This window comes from Carettochelys insculpta, chromosome 10 (genome assembly GCF_033958435.1).
Source record: "Carettochelys insculpta isolate YL-2023 chromosome 10, ASM3395843v1, whole genome shotgun sequence".
NCBI classification, from domain to species: domain Eukaryota; kingdom Metazoa; phylum Chordata; order Testudines; family Carettochelyidae; genus Carettochelys; species Carettochelys insculpta.
The window spans coordinates 5,569,956-5,586,430 of record NC_134146.1 but is presented as its reverse complement, the minus strand read 5'-3'; the positions used below and the strand labels follow the sequence as shown (position 1 = coordinate 5,586,430).

Here is a 16,475-nt window from a genome sequence, read left to right as displayed (position 1 = left end):
CAACTCTCATGGACATAAAAGCAGGTCCCCACAGAGGACTGTTCCCAAGTGCAGTGTTTCTTCCCGGAGCTGATCCAGGCTGAGTGAGATGTTGCTCACAGAACTGGTTGGACTGGATTCTCCAGCTGTACAGTAAGGTAGTGTGCAAATGGGATCTGAAGGTGATCTCACCACCCAAACAAACAGAATGCTCACTAGTACATGCACTCCCCACTCTGCTGTTTCCCATGTGCCTGCCAGAAAGGTTGGTCTCTCAGACACTGCCAGGACCCTCTATCATCTCCATTGGTGCTCCTTGGATGCTTGGCTTCTTGGAGACATTCTTGACACTGGAGGAGTTAATCTTCCCGTCAGTGCTGTCTCTTCTTCTCTCTAGCCCTCTCCTCATCCACAGCATACCTACTCTTAAGGATGAACCCTTTCTGATGTTGATAGAGAAGTCCATCTCTGGCACCAACAGTCATCCTGTGTCAGAACAGTTTTCTGAATCTGAGGAGTTTTCAGAGGTGGAACAGTCTTTTTTTTTCCCCCTGTTTTTGTGCCTGAGTGTGGATAATATGTCTGCCCTCCCCTCTGGCATATGACTCTAAGACGGTGGCCTGGTAGCGATTCCTGTGAATTCCTCTTTTTAGCTGTATATTGTCCCTGGGATCCATACCACTGACACCATCCAGTAGCTCCACTGGTGTCTGAAGAAGAGGAGGATGTTGAGCTGGTGCTGCTAGTACCGGTGATCCTGACTGGAATAACCTTGTCACCAGATGAGGCAAACATCCCTGTCCTGGCGGTGTGCCAAATGATCACTAACAATACCAGGACTTTTTCCCGAGAATAGGAGCAAACCTGGGAATCCTTTGAAGGTTTAGGATATGCAATATTGACTCCTGGACATCCTCCAACTTCAAGGATCTGGAACTGGTCTGGGCACTGTGCCACACATAGAACTTGGTTGATGTCAAACCTGTGTGAACAAAGAAGATACACTGTGTGTCAGATAAGCAGGGAGATTTCTTATTCACTTACGCATCCTCTGGCTCCCTAGTTGTTCATGTAGCTGCGGAATGAGCTGGGAAGCAACTACAGAAGACTACTCCTCTGGACAAAACAGCTAAGAAGCTGGACTTGCTGGGCAGGGAAGTATATTCTTCTGTGGGCCTACAATTTCACATTGCCTGTTCCTGGAAGCTGCTCGCCAAGTATGACTTTAAGAACTGCAGTAGGCTAGCAGAGGTCAAGGAAAAACTCTGTTCCAAACACTAGTGACTAGAGCCTGGTCACTAAAGTGGGTCTCCAGACAGCAGTATTTTGATGCCTGCAGGATTGGGTGGGAAAAAAACCCACCAGACTTAAACATTTTTTGTGGGAAAACACTAAATCCTTTGCAAGTTTGTCAGAATTTCAGCAATATAATTTTTTAAATAAAGATTTTAATACTTAAATTAAGTGAGGGATAGAGATTGATGTCTATTTTAACAGGAGCTAAAGTATTTTATGCTTTTAGTGGTAAATACTCTCTAAATTTCCTGTGTGTGTAAAATATTAACTGATTTATTTTTTAAAATAACATGGGGGAATTTTTTTTCCAGGATTGGTGAGATCTAAGGTTTTAGTGGGTGAGAGCAGGATAAAAGTGCAAGAAACAGCGCATGAATGGGTGAGAACAAGTATTGTGGATGGGATGAGAGTGGGATTAAAAAAATGCTCCCATGCAGAGCTCTTCTTCAGCTGCTTGAACAGAGCTGTTACTCGTGTTCATTCTGTCTAGTGTATCAGGATCTACAGAGACAATTCTCAATGGAGAGAGCAAAGTTATTTCCAGTAACTGGACTTTTTAGAGTATATTGATTCTGCAGATCCACGCTCACTTGTTCTTCTTCCCCAGTTAGGAATTTGAGTACTTTGGAAGGAACTCTGCGGGTGGTTGTGGTATGTTACTTATATGATCAGTTAATATTTGGATCAGTGAGGGGGATGGGTGTGACCTTCATGGGAACTGTTTTCCAGATGGTTCTGTATCCATGTGTCAAGGGTTGCTCACATCCCATGAGCGTGGATCTGCAGAGCCAATATGCTTGATCTTCAGTTACAGGTGAGTAACCTTCCTCTATCTTCCACTTTTTACAGCTATGAAGCTCATGACTGCTCTTGTGAATGTTGCCTTAAACCTGAGTATTCACCAGGATAATACACAGAGGCAGTATGAAGCTGAGAGAAATAAAATGATTGGTAAGAGAGCTAATGAAAGATTGGAGCTGCTTCTTCAAAAAAGGAAAGAGGTAAGTTAAAGAAGTTATTTTCCTTGTTATATCTTCATATCATTCCTTGTTTCCCATGTAGATAGTTATAGACTGTAATCAAGTCACCCTTTACACTTCTCTTTATTGAATTAAGCACAGTGAACTCCGGGCATGTTTTCAAATCCTTCAATGATTTTGTGGCGCTTATTGAATTGTGGACACCGGGCTGGGCACAGTAGTCTCGCAATGTTCACACAAATGCCACTCTAGCGTAAAATAGCTTGTCTACTTCTACTTAAGATTCCTGTGTTTATCCAGCCATGGACTACCTTCGCTGTTTTAGTCACAGTGTCTCACTGGGAGCTCCTATTCATCTGATTATCTACCAAAACCCTCATATCTTTTCTCAGAGTCACTGCTTCCCAGGATGCAGTCCCCCACTGTGTAAGTAGTATAGTTTGGATTATTTTTTCCAGTGTTCATTATTTTACCCTTACAAATGTTAAATTTCATATGCTATTACCTTATCTTCAGCTTCCAGTGGAGAAAGTGTTTCTTCTTTTAAAATAGGTTGAGAACATACCTGTCAGGAATGTCCTAAGTTTATTCAGTGCTTCCAGGGCACCTGGTTTGGACTTGATTCCAGTCCTACATTTCTGTGTTTCTGTGAACAGGTACATGACATATTTTAAAGCTTTCTGAGCTGTCTGCTGCGTCAGAAAGACAACACTGCACTGGTTTGCACTTGATTCGTGTTTATAAGGTTATCTGTACAGTCAAAAAGACGGGAAACCTAAGCCAGAATTTTCCAGCCTGAGTGTCTGAACACTTCAGCCCATATTTAGGAACCTAAATAAAAATGCCATGATATCAAAAGGCACCCAGCATCCTTACCCCAAATTAACATGGCAACCAGATTTTGAAACCTGGGCTTTAATTCTTACATGTGAATTTGTAGATTCTGGATCAAATTTCTGCAAAAGGTTCTGCATCAAATTCCATGGACTTGAAAACTCAGAATATACAAGGTTCTGAAAACATCTTTTCTGAATAGTCCCTCTCTGTCTTGATCCTTCTGCACCAATGATATGGTCAGTAAGGTTCTGCTAATAACTTACTGCTGTGTCCAGTCCCTTCTTGTTGCTATCTTGCCCCTCTACTTTGTGTTTTATGATCTAGTAGCTAAAATTTTCAAAGGAGATGTTGAGTGAACAGAGATGGAGTGACAGCAAGTGGTCATGAATGTCTGTTCATAAGCAGTTGTACTTCAAAGATTCTTGGAGGAACTAGAGGGAGTAAGGCACACCAGCATACCAAAATGATTGACCAATATTCAAAACATGGGTGTCTGTTTGGCAGGCTATTTAGGGATAGTGGGAATGTTCACACCTTCCAGTGTGGCTTGTGCTGATGATCCTTAAGGTGCAAATTCACCTTACACATTAATAATCAGCCTCTGCAGATTTGGACAGGCTGCCAAGAAGCCTGACAGCATTGCTGTGTGTGTTTTGGTGATGGGACTGGTCCCAAAGAATAGCAAAAAGATGATGAACTTCGTCACTACAGGAATGTTGATGCGGGAGCCAAGGCTCCTAGATATCCGTTCTATAAGAGGATCACTGTTCAAAAAGAAGTAACTGACAGTGCTATGGATGTAGCTAAGAAGATTATGAGGAAATCAAGGATGATGGAGGCATTTGTGTGTGCATTGCAAGGACACAGAGACAATAAAAAATTGCGACTGGTGGTGGGCAATCTAGCTAAGTTAAGGGAGAATGGCAAACAGGAGGTCTAGAGCATCATAACAAAACCTAAGATGGAACTAGCTGGTCTGGACACATGAACCATGAGCAGCTAGTGACATTAACTGAAATAAACAGATACTTTAAAATAACTCTGTTTTCTGACCAAAACAAAAAGATTGGAGACTTCTTTTAAGTTCTGTTGGTGTCCCAGTGTCTGTGTTTCATTTCTGATTCTCAGGTGGACTTTCCTGCTCCTTTGGTTTTTGTGTGTTGGCAGCTTGTACCATTTCGCAGAGGAGGTCAGTAACCCCAGCACAGGTGCCAAGATTGGCACATGAGCCAGTTTTCATTGGTGGGGGGGCTCAGCCCCACCTCTTCTCCCCCTTGCAGCCAGGAGTTTGATCAAAGCCATGCTACCTGTGGATTATCAAAAGACCAGCTCATGTTACCAACCACCACCTAAGTGGTAAAGCTCTGGATCATAATTTATTAATGAAACTGTTGTAAGTAGGACTCAGTGATTTTAAAAAGTATCACCAACACTCAGACTGTACATGAAGGTCAAAAGTTCAAATTTCCGCACTCTGCCTCGGAAAGGTTTGCTGACCCCTGTAATAGACCTTATAGTTAGTTATGATGTCTGGTGGGTGGAGATTCATGCCTAGCTGGCAATCCCTTTGAAAGAGGTTGGTATCTCATAAGTATGTGATGTATTTCCTCCTGGATATGACAGAGGAACACTCAGAACTGGGACAAGAGAGATGGGAATCACAAGGCATATGTTTTCTTTTGCTTGTGCCAGCGTCGTGGCTGAGGGTGTGGAAGACCTGACAACTGAAGATAATTGATAAAAGAATTCCCTTGAAATATCTTTATCAACATTTGGCTCAGAAAATAGTTTCTCAGAAGCTGTTAGGACTGACACACATACCTCAGGTCAGAACACTTCTAGCTCAGTGCTCAGCACCAATACCGCTAGAGCCCCACTGTGCTACCAGATTTTGCTGCTGCTCAACGCAGTGGGCAGCTATTGTGGATACATTCTCCGCTAGTCTCAGAGCCACTGTCAGAAAGACTGTGGGGAGAAAGGGAGTGAACATTACACCCTTCCTATGATCTATGCTATGTAGTCTTGTGTATTGCAGCACATTTTCCTATTTGAACTGAATCTCTCTATATTGTTTTGTGCTCCCTCCCTCCCCCCTTATCTCCCCACCAATATTATTTATGTACTTGATTCTTGCCTCCCTGGTTTATTTTTGGTACTGTCATGGAGTCCACTTCTTATTGGTGGTGCCTCCTCCTGTTCATCCTGGGGTGAGCTCTGCCAGGTGCTACCTTCCTCTGGCCATGTCCCTACTCATCCTTTTTCACTCCCAGGCCCATCTCTCTTCAGAAACTGTAGTTTCCTCTTTATGACTCAGCTGTCAGTCCAGGCCACTTTGTAGTTCCCTCTTCCTGACCCTACCAAGTGGTTCTGAAACAGATTGTTGTATCTTGCTTCATTCCCCTGAATCTTTCCTAGCTTCCTGGGTCCCATTTGCTCCCCGATTTAGCAGCATCCCAGTTTCCTTCTCTCAGGTAGTGACTGCAGTCTACTTCCCTACAGCCCTCTTCTGCTTTCAGAGCTTTATACATGTCCCTCACTCTTTATGTCTGGCTGAGTCTCCATGCCTATTCAATTCCCCAGATGCTGGCTCCTCTTTCGGGTGCCATCCTGTATGGTTAATAGGCCTATCTTGCCCAACAACCTGTTTAGTTTAATGTAGGGTAGACATTCCATCACAGACTGTTATCCCATTTCCTCATTAAGAGTTGACTTCAGAATTCCTCCTTGGGTTCCAGGCCTTCCTCAGCCTGAACAAGGTTTTGCACCCATTTTTATCCTCGTTGTCTTTCTGTTCTTCTGTTTCATCTAGGATGATTCCAGCCCTAATATGTCTGCACATGCAGCTGCCTGTCTAAGGCTTGTGTCTCAGCTGCTGCTGCTGCTGCTGCTGCTGCTTTTGTATAGGTTAGCAAAGGTGCTAATGCTTAGAAAGAAGCTTGACCTATGCCCATGCAACTGCATGTACTTATTCACCTTATTTGTGTGCCTCTAAATTGACTTGAATGTTAAAATACTGTGTTGCCCATCCACACACCCCTATCCTTTTATGTATACTCACCCATTGCACTGTAGAGAGGCTTTAAGTTCATTTATACCTTTTGTACCTGTAACTTGTTTGCACTGTAGAATAAATGTGCCTTTGGAATTTGTATGCAGCTTTTTGAAAATGTAGCCTTTAACTCCTGTTTAGCTCAGTTTTTGCATGTATAAGGTGGTGTATAATACTTCCTTGCCTCTCAGGGAAGAGTGAGGCTTAACTGTTCTTTTTCCACAAACAGCCCTGAGATCTTAATTTATAAATGAAATCACATGTTGAAATTATCTGGTCTGTGCTATGCAGGAGGTTAAACTATATTGTCATAATGGTTGCTTCTGGCCATCATATGCTGAATCTGTGGTGGGGAGAAAAAATCTGTGCAGTCTGTATTGACAATCCTACATTGTGCCTGTGTACTGAAGGTGTGAGAAATTTTCATTCCTGCACTTGGCAGTGTTATACTTTGATACTATGAAATGCTGTGAATTATAAAAAGGAAAAATTAGTGCCTTCCTTGAGGAATCAGTTATGCTTTTGTGTGATAAAGGCAGTTCTGCTTTGAAAAAAATAACGTAAAATTGACACTTTTTTTCTCTACAGAACTGTTTTTGTGTAGTCTGAGACACATTTACTTAATTTGCTGACGAAGGGTATTACTGTATTTTCCCCTGTTGGGCCTTGTCCATGTACTGTTTTTGTAGTGGTGTAACTATATCATTTGAGGGATACTTTTTTAGTTGTGATGATATAGCAACAACCCGTGGAGCAAATACAGTAATAATGGTATAGATGTGCTTATACCAATGTATCCTATTTCCCATTCCATATGGGAATAAGATGTACTGGCATAAATATATTTATATCATTATATTATGTCTGTGTTGACATATAGGGAGGGGGAAGGTATGCCACTTTATCTATGGTTCTTTGTCTGTAGACAAGCCTAAGTTGTGCAAAACCAACACATCTAAAACTGTGTGAGCTTGATTCTGTTAATTTTGAACACTAATTTCTAGTTAGTTACTCCTTTCAAATCCCAATTAGAAACTCCAGAGTTGCATGGGTGTAAATGGAGGAGATAGTTTATTGGTAGATTTAATAGTAGTAGTTCATTTGACGTCTGAGCTCGGGCTGAGTGTTCAGAACAGGAACTTAGAAAAGAAATATTCTATTACTTTTACAATCAGTATTTTGATACCAAAATCAGTGACAGAGATTAACTTGAATCCCTATTATTCCATTTTTAGAGTCTGTTTTTACAGATCTTTACAGAAAGATCTTTACTTAGAGGTAGAAGACTGAGAATTAATGGATTATCCCAAAATTTAAGCAACTAGGCCATGATTCTGGAAGCTTCCTTATTCAGCAAAGCAATTAAGCATATGCTTATGCAGGGCCACTGACAGAGGGAGCAAAAGGGGAAGCTGCCCCAAAGCCTGGTAATTTAAAAGGGCTGGAGCAGCAGTTAATGGAGCCTTTGTCCATTTAAAATTGATGCTAGAGCCCTGGTAGCCAGTGGGGGTGGATGCTTGCACCCAGCCCTGCCCTTTTCCACCTGACACACCCCCCCCTTTCCAGAGAGTCTGGCATCAAGTGTCCCTCCACCTTGCCCAGGGCTTGGCAAAGTCTGTTGCCAGCCCTGTGCTTAATATTAAGCATGTGCATGTGAAGTCAGTGGGATTAAAACACACAATTAAAGTGAAGCATGTTTTACTTCTTTTCAGATTTGGGCTACAGGTTTGAAAAAATTACTCTTTTAAATCCATAGTTAGGCCTGATTTCCAGAGATTCTGAGTACCTGCAGATCTGCTAACTTAAATGAAGACTGAAGGGAATGAGTAGAACTGGGCACTTAATTCCTCTGTGACTCAATTTGTTTTTAAAGGGTTCTCATGCTTAGTCAAAGGGCTGCTTCTGCATCTACAAATTAACATTTGTAGAATGTGTTAACTTCCTGCTATGAAGGCACTATATATGTGTAAAATATTTTTACTTACGCACATTGACAGGAAGGTAAATGCTATTTGTAATATTTTTGAACAAAGCATACTTTGCCACTGTAAGATAGCTGGTAATATGAAGTTTCAGGATGTTAAAATTATAATTATCAGGATACCAGTCTGATGTATTAGTGATCTTTTGTTTCTTTTTTTCCCCAGCTACAAGAAAACCAAGATGAAATTGAAAATATGATGAACTCTATTTTTAAGGGTATATTTGTTCATAGATACCGGTAAGAGAATGAGCACTATAGAAGGCTATATTTGGTAAATGTAATCAAAAAAATAGTTTTCTCTTATGGTGTAATGTTCTTGGTCCTTCGGAAAGAAAACTGAAAACATTATAATATTTGTGATTAAGAGAATGTGTCTTCCTTTTTACCCAAATAAATAAGGTATCCAGAAAACCTTAATTTGGTCCTAAGTAACAGCTTCACATGGGGGTGAGGGTGGGGAGAAGGTGAATCCACTTTTAAAAATCAGTTTTGTGTAAGCTGAGACTGAAATGCCTTTGTTGTAGTTGTAGTAGTAGTAGTAGTAGTAGTAGTAAATGATTATTTCATGTTATACAGAACAAAAAAAGCTGTATATTTACTGTACATTTATGTGCCTTTACATTGTGTATGTCTTTCAAGTTTACCTTAACTCTAAATTTCTTGGATTTGTAATTCTTGTTTCAGATACATTTAAAACTATAACTGTAGTAATTTTTGTCTTTAAATTACTAATCGATACTTTCCATCTTAATTCCAATTTAGCAGGGCTTCTATTTGGGAGTTCTGGGGGGCTTTGCGTTATTTTTAGATGCAGATAAACCAGCAGGTTCAGATAGCTTTGTGCTACTTTGGAGCAGTGCAAATCAGTTTGCAATTTAGGGATGTGATAGAGAATCTGGCTACTTGCAGCCTCTCCACCTTCAGTAAGTAGGGAGAGGCTGGCTCACCCTCTATCCCTACATGCGGTGGGATCAGGCAGTTTCCCCTGCTAACACTCCAGTTGAAAGGTTGAGCCAGCATGCAGATCCAGCTCTGCGAGGCTGCTGCAGGTGGTGGGGGGTGGCCTGTGTGGTGGCCTGGGGGGATTCTGTGGGTCGACTGCTGGGCAGGCTGCTGCAGCCCAGGCAGGCTTCAGTGGCACCCCCTGCCTCATACAGGGGCTGCTCTAGTCAGGCAGGAATGTCCCTACCCACAGCGCTCCCAGGCCAGGCAGCTCTGGAGAGGGGTTGCTCCAGCTGCCCTAGAGTACTTGCCCGCCCACCGACAGTGGCACTTTGGGCAGGGATGCTCCATCCAGACATACCAGCCCCTGCCCCAGCACAACTCCCCCAACCCCTCCCACCTGTTTAATGGTTAACTCATTAAGTGGAATTTTACATCCCTATTTACAATGACAAAGCACTGGAAGCATACTGGTGAATGTGTTCCTTATTTTACAACTCATCGAGTGGTTTATTTACATAAAATGCAATCCTATTTTAATGTTGTAATTAATTGTTATAAAACGTGTATAAGCTTGCCGAATAAACTTCTGGGATATGACAGTGTGGAAGTTAACTGTTTTAGTCATAAAGAAACATATATCGTTCAACATCAGAATTTTGGTTGTCTGTGGAAGACTTGAGACAGACTGCACAGAAAGGGACCATGGGATAGGGTGAGTGTGGGGCTCTCGGGGTGTATGTGAAGATGAGCGAGCTGGGTGAAGATGACAAGGAGAAAGGAACCAGAGGTAGTTCAAATACTTGCTCATGTTGTTTCCAATTCAGTGTGTGAGCACTGTGTGTACAGTCATTGGAAGGTTTTTCCCTTAGGAGCAACTCTCAGGCTGTGAAGCCCCTTGGAATGGTACCTTCATAGTGAATATAGGGCTCTGCCATCCCATCTGCTCTTCAGTTCCTACTTATTGCTAGAGATAGTCATTGGAACTGTGACTACTGGCCTTCGCAAGTGATTCCCCTAATCTGTGTAGTTTCTTTTCCGTAAATAGTTTCTACCCAAAATTAGCTAGCTTCTCCTCCAGGAGTGGGTTTTCTGTCTCCTACCCAAGTTTGTCAGCCCTTGGGGATTTGGGGTATGCCTCAGTCCCAAGGGTTTAAGTCCCACAGAATTTGTCACAAGCCCATGATTGTTGTCCCAAGTATGTGGGGGAGGTGCACCAAACAGAGGCATACAAGATTTGTAAAGGGTTCCACTCGAGGGAAAAAAAAAGTGCAACTTCAAGCTGAAGCACATCCTAATAGAATAAGCTAGATTTGTGCCCTCTGGATCCAGCACAGAGCACTTCTGTTTGGAGCACTCTGGCCTCCATGAATGCAACAATGCCAAAAAAGGACTCTGCCCACAGTGTCCCTCAGCACTGGTGCTCCCCATCGCCAAAGCCTGTGGAGGCAGCACAGCACTGCTTGCACTCTGTTATCATGCAAAAAGGTGTAAGAGCACCGAGAACGGCCAAGTTGAACAGCGTGGCTGAGGTGCCTTCTGTGCAGGAGCACCTGGCGTGTATAGCACGGGAGCCGATTCTGTCAACTTTGGTCCTGCAAGTGGGGCTGTCAAGTCCTGTGCTGACAGACTCCTGATCGCAAGTGCCAGATGGAGGAGCTGGAGCTCCCTTCCATCCTGGCTACTTTGCAGGTTGAAGGGGACTTGTTTGCTATCATGTCTCCTGTCAGCTGGGATAGGCCTCTGGCACGGTCCAGAGGCAAGTTAACAATGCTGAGCTCTATGACATCATTCCCTGTGGCACTTGTTCCCACAACACCACTTTCTGACATCTGTTCCCATGGCACCACTCTCCTGCACCATTCTACTTGTCACTACCATTGTCTTCTCACTTGAGATCCCCATCATTGGGCAAGAGGCAGAATCGTATTATGCAGGATGCAGCCAGGACCAATCAGACTTCCATATAGGTAGGAAATGAGTATGGTGCCATGGCAAGCATAGTGGCATATGCTCCAGGGGTTCCCACACTGTGTTGTCAGAAGCACAAGTACCCTCTCCAGATACAAGCCGCCCCACCCTCAGGGCTCTAAAAGAGCATCAGTGCATGGCACAGAGCTGCTGTCCAGGTCTCAGACCTGCCACTCTTGAGTCTGTGATTGGTGCAGAAGAGCATGGTGCCAAGCAGAACAGGTGCGGGGGGCCAGAGGGTGAGGATCCAGTACCTCCTCTGCCCATGTCACCCCCACCCCTGGATGAAGAATTGGTGGAGCTGCAATCTAGTAAAGGTCTCAGTCCTGGCAATAACACCACATTCTGGAAGAATACAGGTCTCCTGAGCAGCATTCCTGGCCCCAGTCCCCATTCAAGAGATCTGCAGGGCTGTAACATTTCCTTGGTTCATGCTTTCCCTTCTCATTATGCTAGAATTGATATAGCATCCAACAGAGTGGTGTTTCAGCCAGTGATTCCATGACCTTCGACTCCGTTTCCTGGCTAGGGATTGGGACGGAGAGTGACCTATTTGGAATTGACATGAACAAGCACTTGATGGTACATTCTTGTAACTATTTGTCTTTAAGATGTGATATTCATTTTCATTTCAAACTCCACCCACCTTTTCCTCTGAAGTAGCTGGCAAGAAGGAACTGAAAAGATGGTGGGTTGCCAAGGACCCTATATACCCTTCCATCAAGGCATCACTTTAGGGGATTTCACAGCCAAGCTAATGGGTGCTGCTAAGGAAAAAACAGTCTGATGTCTATGCATGTGGTGAGCGTGCACTTGATTGCAATGGACATAAGCAACACATTTTGAAGAAGTACAATTACAACAAGGGGAGTGATTGTTTTCTTCTGCATGAGTAAGGTAGCAGAGGAATTTAGTGGTAAAGTTGGAAGAGAGGGAGAGTGCCAGGCACCACATACGTGGATTCCTGTGAAAGATGTGTTGTGTACAGAGGGGCCTGTGTTATGGAGAGCAGTGCTGTGAACTGGGCTGGTGTCTGGGGTTGGCCCTCAGGCTTTCAATGCCAAGGTATGGTTCTTGAATGGCTGTTTATGGCAATGTTACACCAGCTTGTCGGAGGGAGCTCTTCTGTTGAAGCTAAGGCAGGACCATAGGAAGAGCTCTTAAAAACAAAGGCATTAGGACTCAGGGCATGGAGTCTCCCTTTCAGTGGCACTGATTTCACTAATATAGCCCTCTTCTCTGTAAACAACTCTTCTGCATCTACACTTAGCAGATCTTTGCTTTCTTTTCTCCCCCACATCCACATTCTGTCCCCACCTCCCACAAACTCTTGTTTACTATCTGCTTGGTTCTTTCCAGGCTAGAAGGCAGCTCTGTAGAAAACAGGAGAGCGGACAAGTGCTTGGAGGGCAGGGTTATAACTTGTGTCTGGAAATGTTGTGGGGCACAGGGGAAAGGTCGTCATATTTGAGATGTTGGGGAGCAAAGGAGGATGTCCTGGGCTCATTGGGGATATAAGCATATATTACAGTCAAGGGATTTTGAGGGTTATTTTTGTTTTTGTTTGGTTTTGTTTTTTAATTTGTGTTGTATTCAGACTTGGGGGTCTATTCTGCTTCCATGCTTACCTCTCAGGGTCTGAGATTTTGATTTGTCAAATTGTTCACAGTGAAAGAGATGAGCTGCCACTTTGTTTCTGGCATCATATAGCCAGGTTTGGTTGGTGTAGGCTGAAAAACAGATCTTTCATTGGTAAGCAGATTATGACTGACCGAATTCCTCTTGCCGTTCATCTGGCCTTGAATAGTTTAAGCTGAAGCACCTGAGGCTTGGTTGTGTGGAGGCTCTCCACACCCCCAGGCTTACAGCATCTCTTAGAGAAGACTATGTCCCCTGCAGCTGGCCACTTGGCACAGCTTGCGGGGTTATGACAGGCAGGGAGCCTGTCTGAGGGACCTGCTGGACAGCTGGTTGGGAGCCTGCCTCTGGCACTCTGTTCCCTCTCTCCCCTAGCCCTTTCCCCCCATTCTGTACCAGGTCACAGCCCTAACTCTTTGCACCCCAGTCCCAGGTTACAATCCCCTCCTGAACCCTGCACCACTTTTCCAGGTCAGAATCCTTTCTTGCCCTCTTAATCCTTCCCAGACCCCACACACCTTCTTGCACTCCAGTCTTCTTCCCCTGAGTTGTCTTCTGCTCCCAGCCCTCCACCCCAGACCCTGTACTCCTCCATTAATATCCAGGAAGAGTGCAGCCCTTCACCATGTACCAAATTCTTGAAGTGGCCCCCTATCAAAAATTATCTACCCTTGCTTTAAAGCTTTACCAGTCCATTCTCCCATCACTGGTGCTGGTGGTAGGACATAACTGTAGCTGCCATTGCTGTGTAAGGGAAAGTAGAGAGCAATAGATGGGCTTTGCAAGACTCCTCTGCCAAACCAGGGACCTTGTCACACTGCTGTCAGCAATGGCAAACCCTTGCTTTTGTCAGTGTTGTTAAGGGAAACAGATGACTTACTGTCAGCAGACAAGGGGCATATGCTGGTATTCACACAGCTTGATTTATGATCATAAGATTGTGTTGTCTCACTGTATAGATTTTTCGGAGTATATTCAAAGGGTCATAGTATGTTGCACTTGTGCCTGCCTCCAGAGCCCTTACTGGTGAAGTAGGGATCCATCCTTTTAAACTTCTGCAAAGTCATTTGGAGTGAGAGTGAGTGAAATCATATACGCTGAAATGCCAGCAGTATGTACACAGCATAATGCATTACATTCAATTCCAATAGCTGCAGCTCTGCTAGTGCCCAGGGGGCATGAGAATTTGAAGGAAAGGCAGCTGACTGAAGTTAAACCTGGACAGAAATAAAGGGATAATGGTGAGGAGAGGGAAACACTTGGAGGAACTTTCTTCCAGGTTTTATAAAGAGTGAACCTGTTGATCTTAGAAAAGGTTAAGCTGGTTTGGAGTATAACCTGCCTATGTAGCAACACAAGGTGTTTGTGAGTCTATCATTTTAGTCTTCACACTTGCTCTTCATTGACTATTGAGTCATGGAAGATTTCAGAGCTGATACTTTTATTGCCCTTTTTATTTTTCCCATTAAGTTAAGTTAGAAGTAGCTTTCTTATAAATAGGGTAAAAGGACAGGAACTTTTCAGCTAAGAAAAGAGAGAAGGAAGAGCGGATATGTTAGAGACCTGTATAAAATAATGAATGGGATGGAGATAGTGAATAAAGACATGTTATTTACCCCTTCATGTAAGAAAAGAACCAGGGATGGGGGGGTCACCTAATCGTGCTATGTATCACTCAGGAGCTCAGTGTATAATAAAATCTTGTTATGAGGATATCCAGAGATTGACCTATTTGCAACAAAACATAACTCCAAAAGTCAAAGGCGTTGCTCAAGAGCGTACAATCGGTTCCATATTGAATGCACTTCTACTAAACTAGGGGAACACTCTGAGGAGATCTGTCATCATTTTTGTTTGGAGAGTTAGGAAGAAAATAAAACAAGGCAAAGATTATTTTGATTCCCTCCAGCACTCTGCAGCTTTCTTAAGGCGCATGGGAACTACAGGCCTTGTGACCCATCAGAGTCCAATTTGCCACTCAGACCCACACTGTGTTCATTTGGCAGTATAGGCGTTAGGACTTTGACAGATTTAATAATGTTGTGCTTAGAAAAAATATTCAGGAGACTCTTCTGAATTCTAAGGTGAAGTCAGACTATATGTGTGTTTTGAATTTAAGTGCAAAAAGTTTTCACCCAGGACTAGTATAGAAACCCACCTTCAGCTCCTGATTAATCCTGTGTGGATTGCGTATGTCATTTAAAATTCTTAGGGCTTTTTTCTGTTATCTGTGTAAATTCCTCTTGTAGCAAGTGGTCTGCTCATCCGTAACAATGTTGCTTGGCAATAACAGTTCATTTAGTCATGACACAGGAAAAAGGTTCACTAAGGAGCTAATAAATTCTTACTCCCTGATCAAAGAATGTACATCAATATAAAATCTCGACCTAATGTTTGCTTAGTTCATCAGACCTCTTTTTGAATCATTGGGATAATAGTCCTTATTTCATCTTTCCAATAAGATTATTGCCATTGTGTCCGTTACATGTTAGAAGGGTGAGTGATCTACAGGCTCTTCTGGCTGACCTGCTATTTATGGTCTTCTACAAGAAAGTGATCGTTCACCCAAACCCTAGATTCTTCCTGAAGGTGGTGATAGAATTCCATCTTAACCAGTTCTTTAACTTGCCAGTATTTTTCCTAAACTTTCACTCTCATCCAGGGCAGTGAAAGTTATGATCTCAGATTGCAAGAAAGCATTTGCTTTCCACTTGACTAGATCAAGGGAATTCAAGAAGTCACAGGGGCTATTTCTTTTTATTGGGCTGAGAGTAAAAAAAATAAGCAATTACATCACAGTGCCTCTCTAGGGCAATTAAGCCCTGCATTGAAGAATGTTACAAAGAAATCTATGTTCCTCTCCTTAGGGAGGTTTAGATTGCAAGGATTCCACAAGGACCAAGTTGGCTTCTGTTACCCGCCTTAAATGTACCTCACTGGCTATGTCTACACTAGCCAAAAACTTCGAAATGGCCATTTGTTTACTAATGAAGCACTGAAATACATATTCAGCGCCTCATTAGCATGCGGGTGACCGCAGCACTTCGACATTGACACGGCTCGTCCCGAAGGGGCTCCTTTTCGAAAGGACCCCGTCTACTTCGAAGTCCCCTTATTCCCATCTGCTCATAGGAATAAGGGGACTTCAAAGTAGGCGGGGCCTTTCAAAAAGGAGCCCTGTCGGGACAAGCTGCGCGGTGGCGAGCTGCATCAATTTCGAAGTGCTGCGGCTGCCTGCATGCTAATGAGGTGCTGAATATGTATTTCAGCCCTTCATTAGTAAACTTTGAAAGGGCCGTTTACATGGCCATTTCGAAGTTTGGGGCTAGTGTAGACACGGCCATTGTTAGGTATCTGTGCAGCAGCTGCTCTTTTATAGTTCTGCAAAACATTGCATCTGCCATCCACATTGGATGCTTGCTTTTGTAAGGCAATATTGTAATAGTTATTTGATCAGGACCCAATACTGTACTATCTGCTGGCAAGAGTGCTGCATATGAAACGGTGCTATGAGGGGGAATGAGCAGAAGCTTCTCCAAGGAGAAGTGGCTATTTATTTGTAAGTGGAAGTTTTCAAGATGGTCTATGCACATTCACAGTCCCTGCCCTGATTACCTTCTTCCTCAGAGTTCTGTTTCAAGTTTGGACCTGAGGAAGTGGTGAAGGAAACTTAGCTGGCTGGGGTGCCATACCTATGTGTGTAGCCTCAACCTCAGGAGATGAGCAGGAGCAGAAATGGGGAGGATGGGATTGTGAGCATGCTTCAATACACACTCTTACAAGAAGCTTCCTGTATCAT

At 43.4% G+C, this 16,475-nt stretch overlaps 1 protein-coding gene across 1 annotated transcript in view; it reads left to right on the top strand.

Annotated features, from left to right (window-relative positions):
- STAG1 (STAG1 cohesin complex component) overlaps positions 1-16,475 on the top strand; it is a 331,084-nt gene that overhangs the window by 176,717 nt on the left and 137,892 nt on the right. The window contains exons 9-10 of the mRNA XM_075003885.1: positions 2,125-2,276; positions 8,289-8,362. Coding sequence (XP_074859986.1) covers positions 2,125-2,276; positions 8,289-8,362 — 226 coding nt within the window. The remainder of the gene's footprint in view (positions 1-2,124; positions 2,277-8,288; positions 8,363-16,475) is intronic.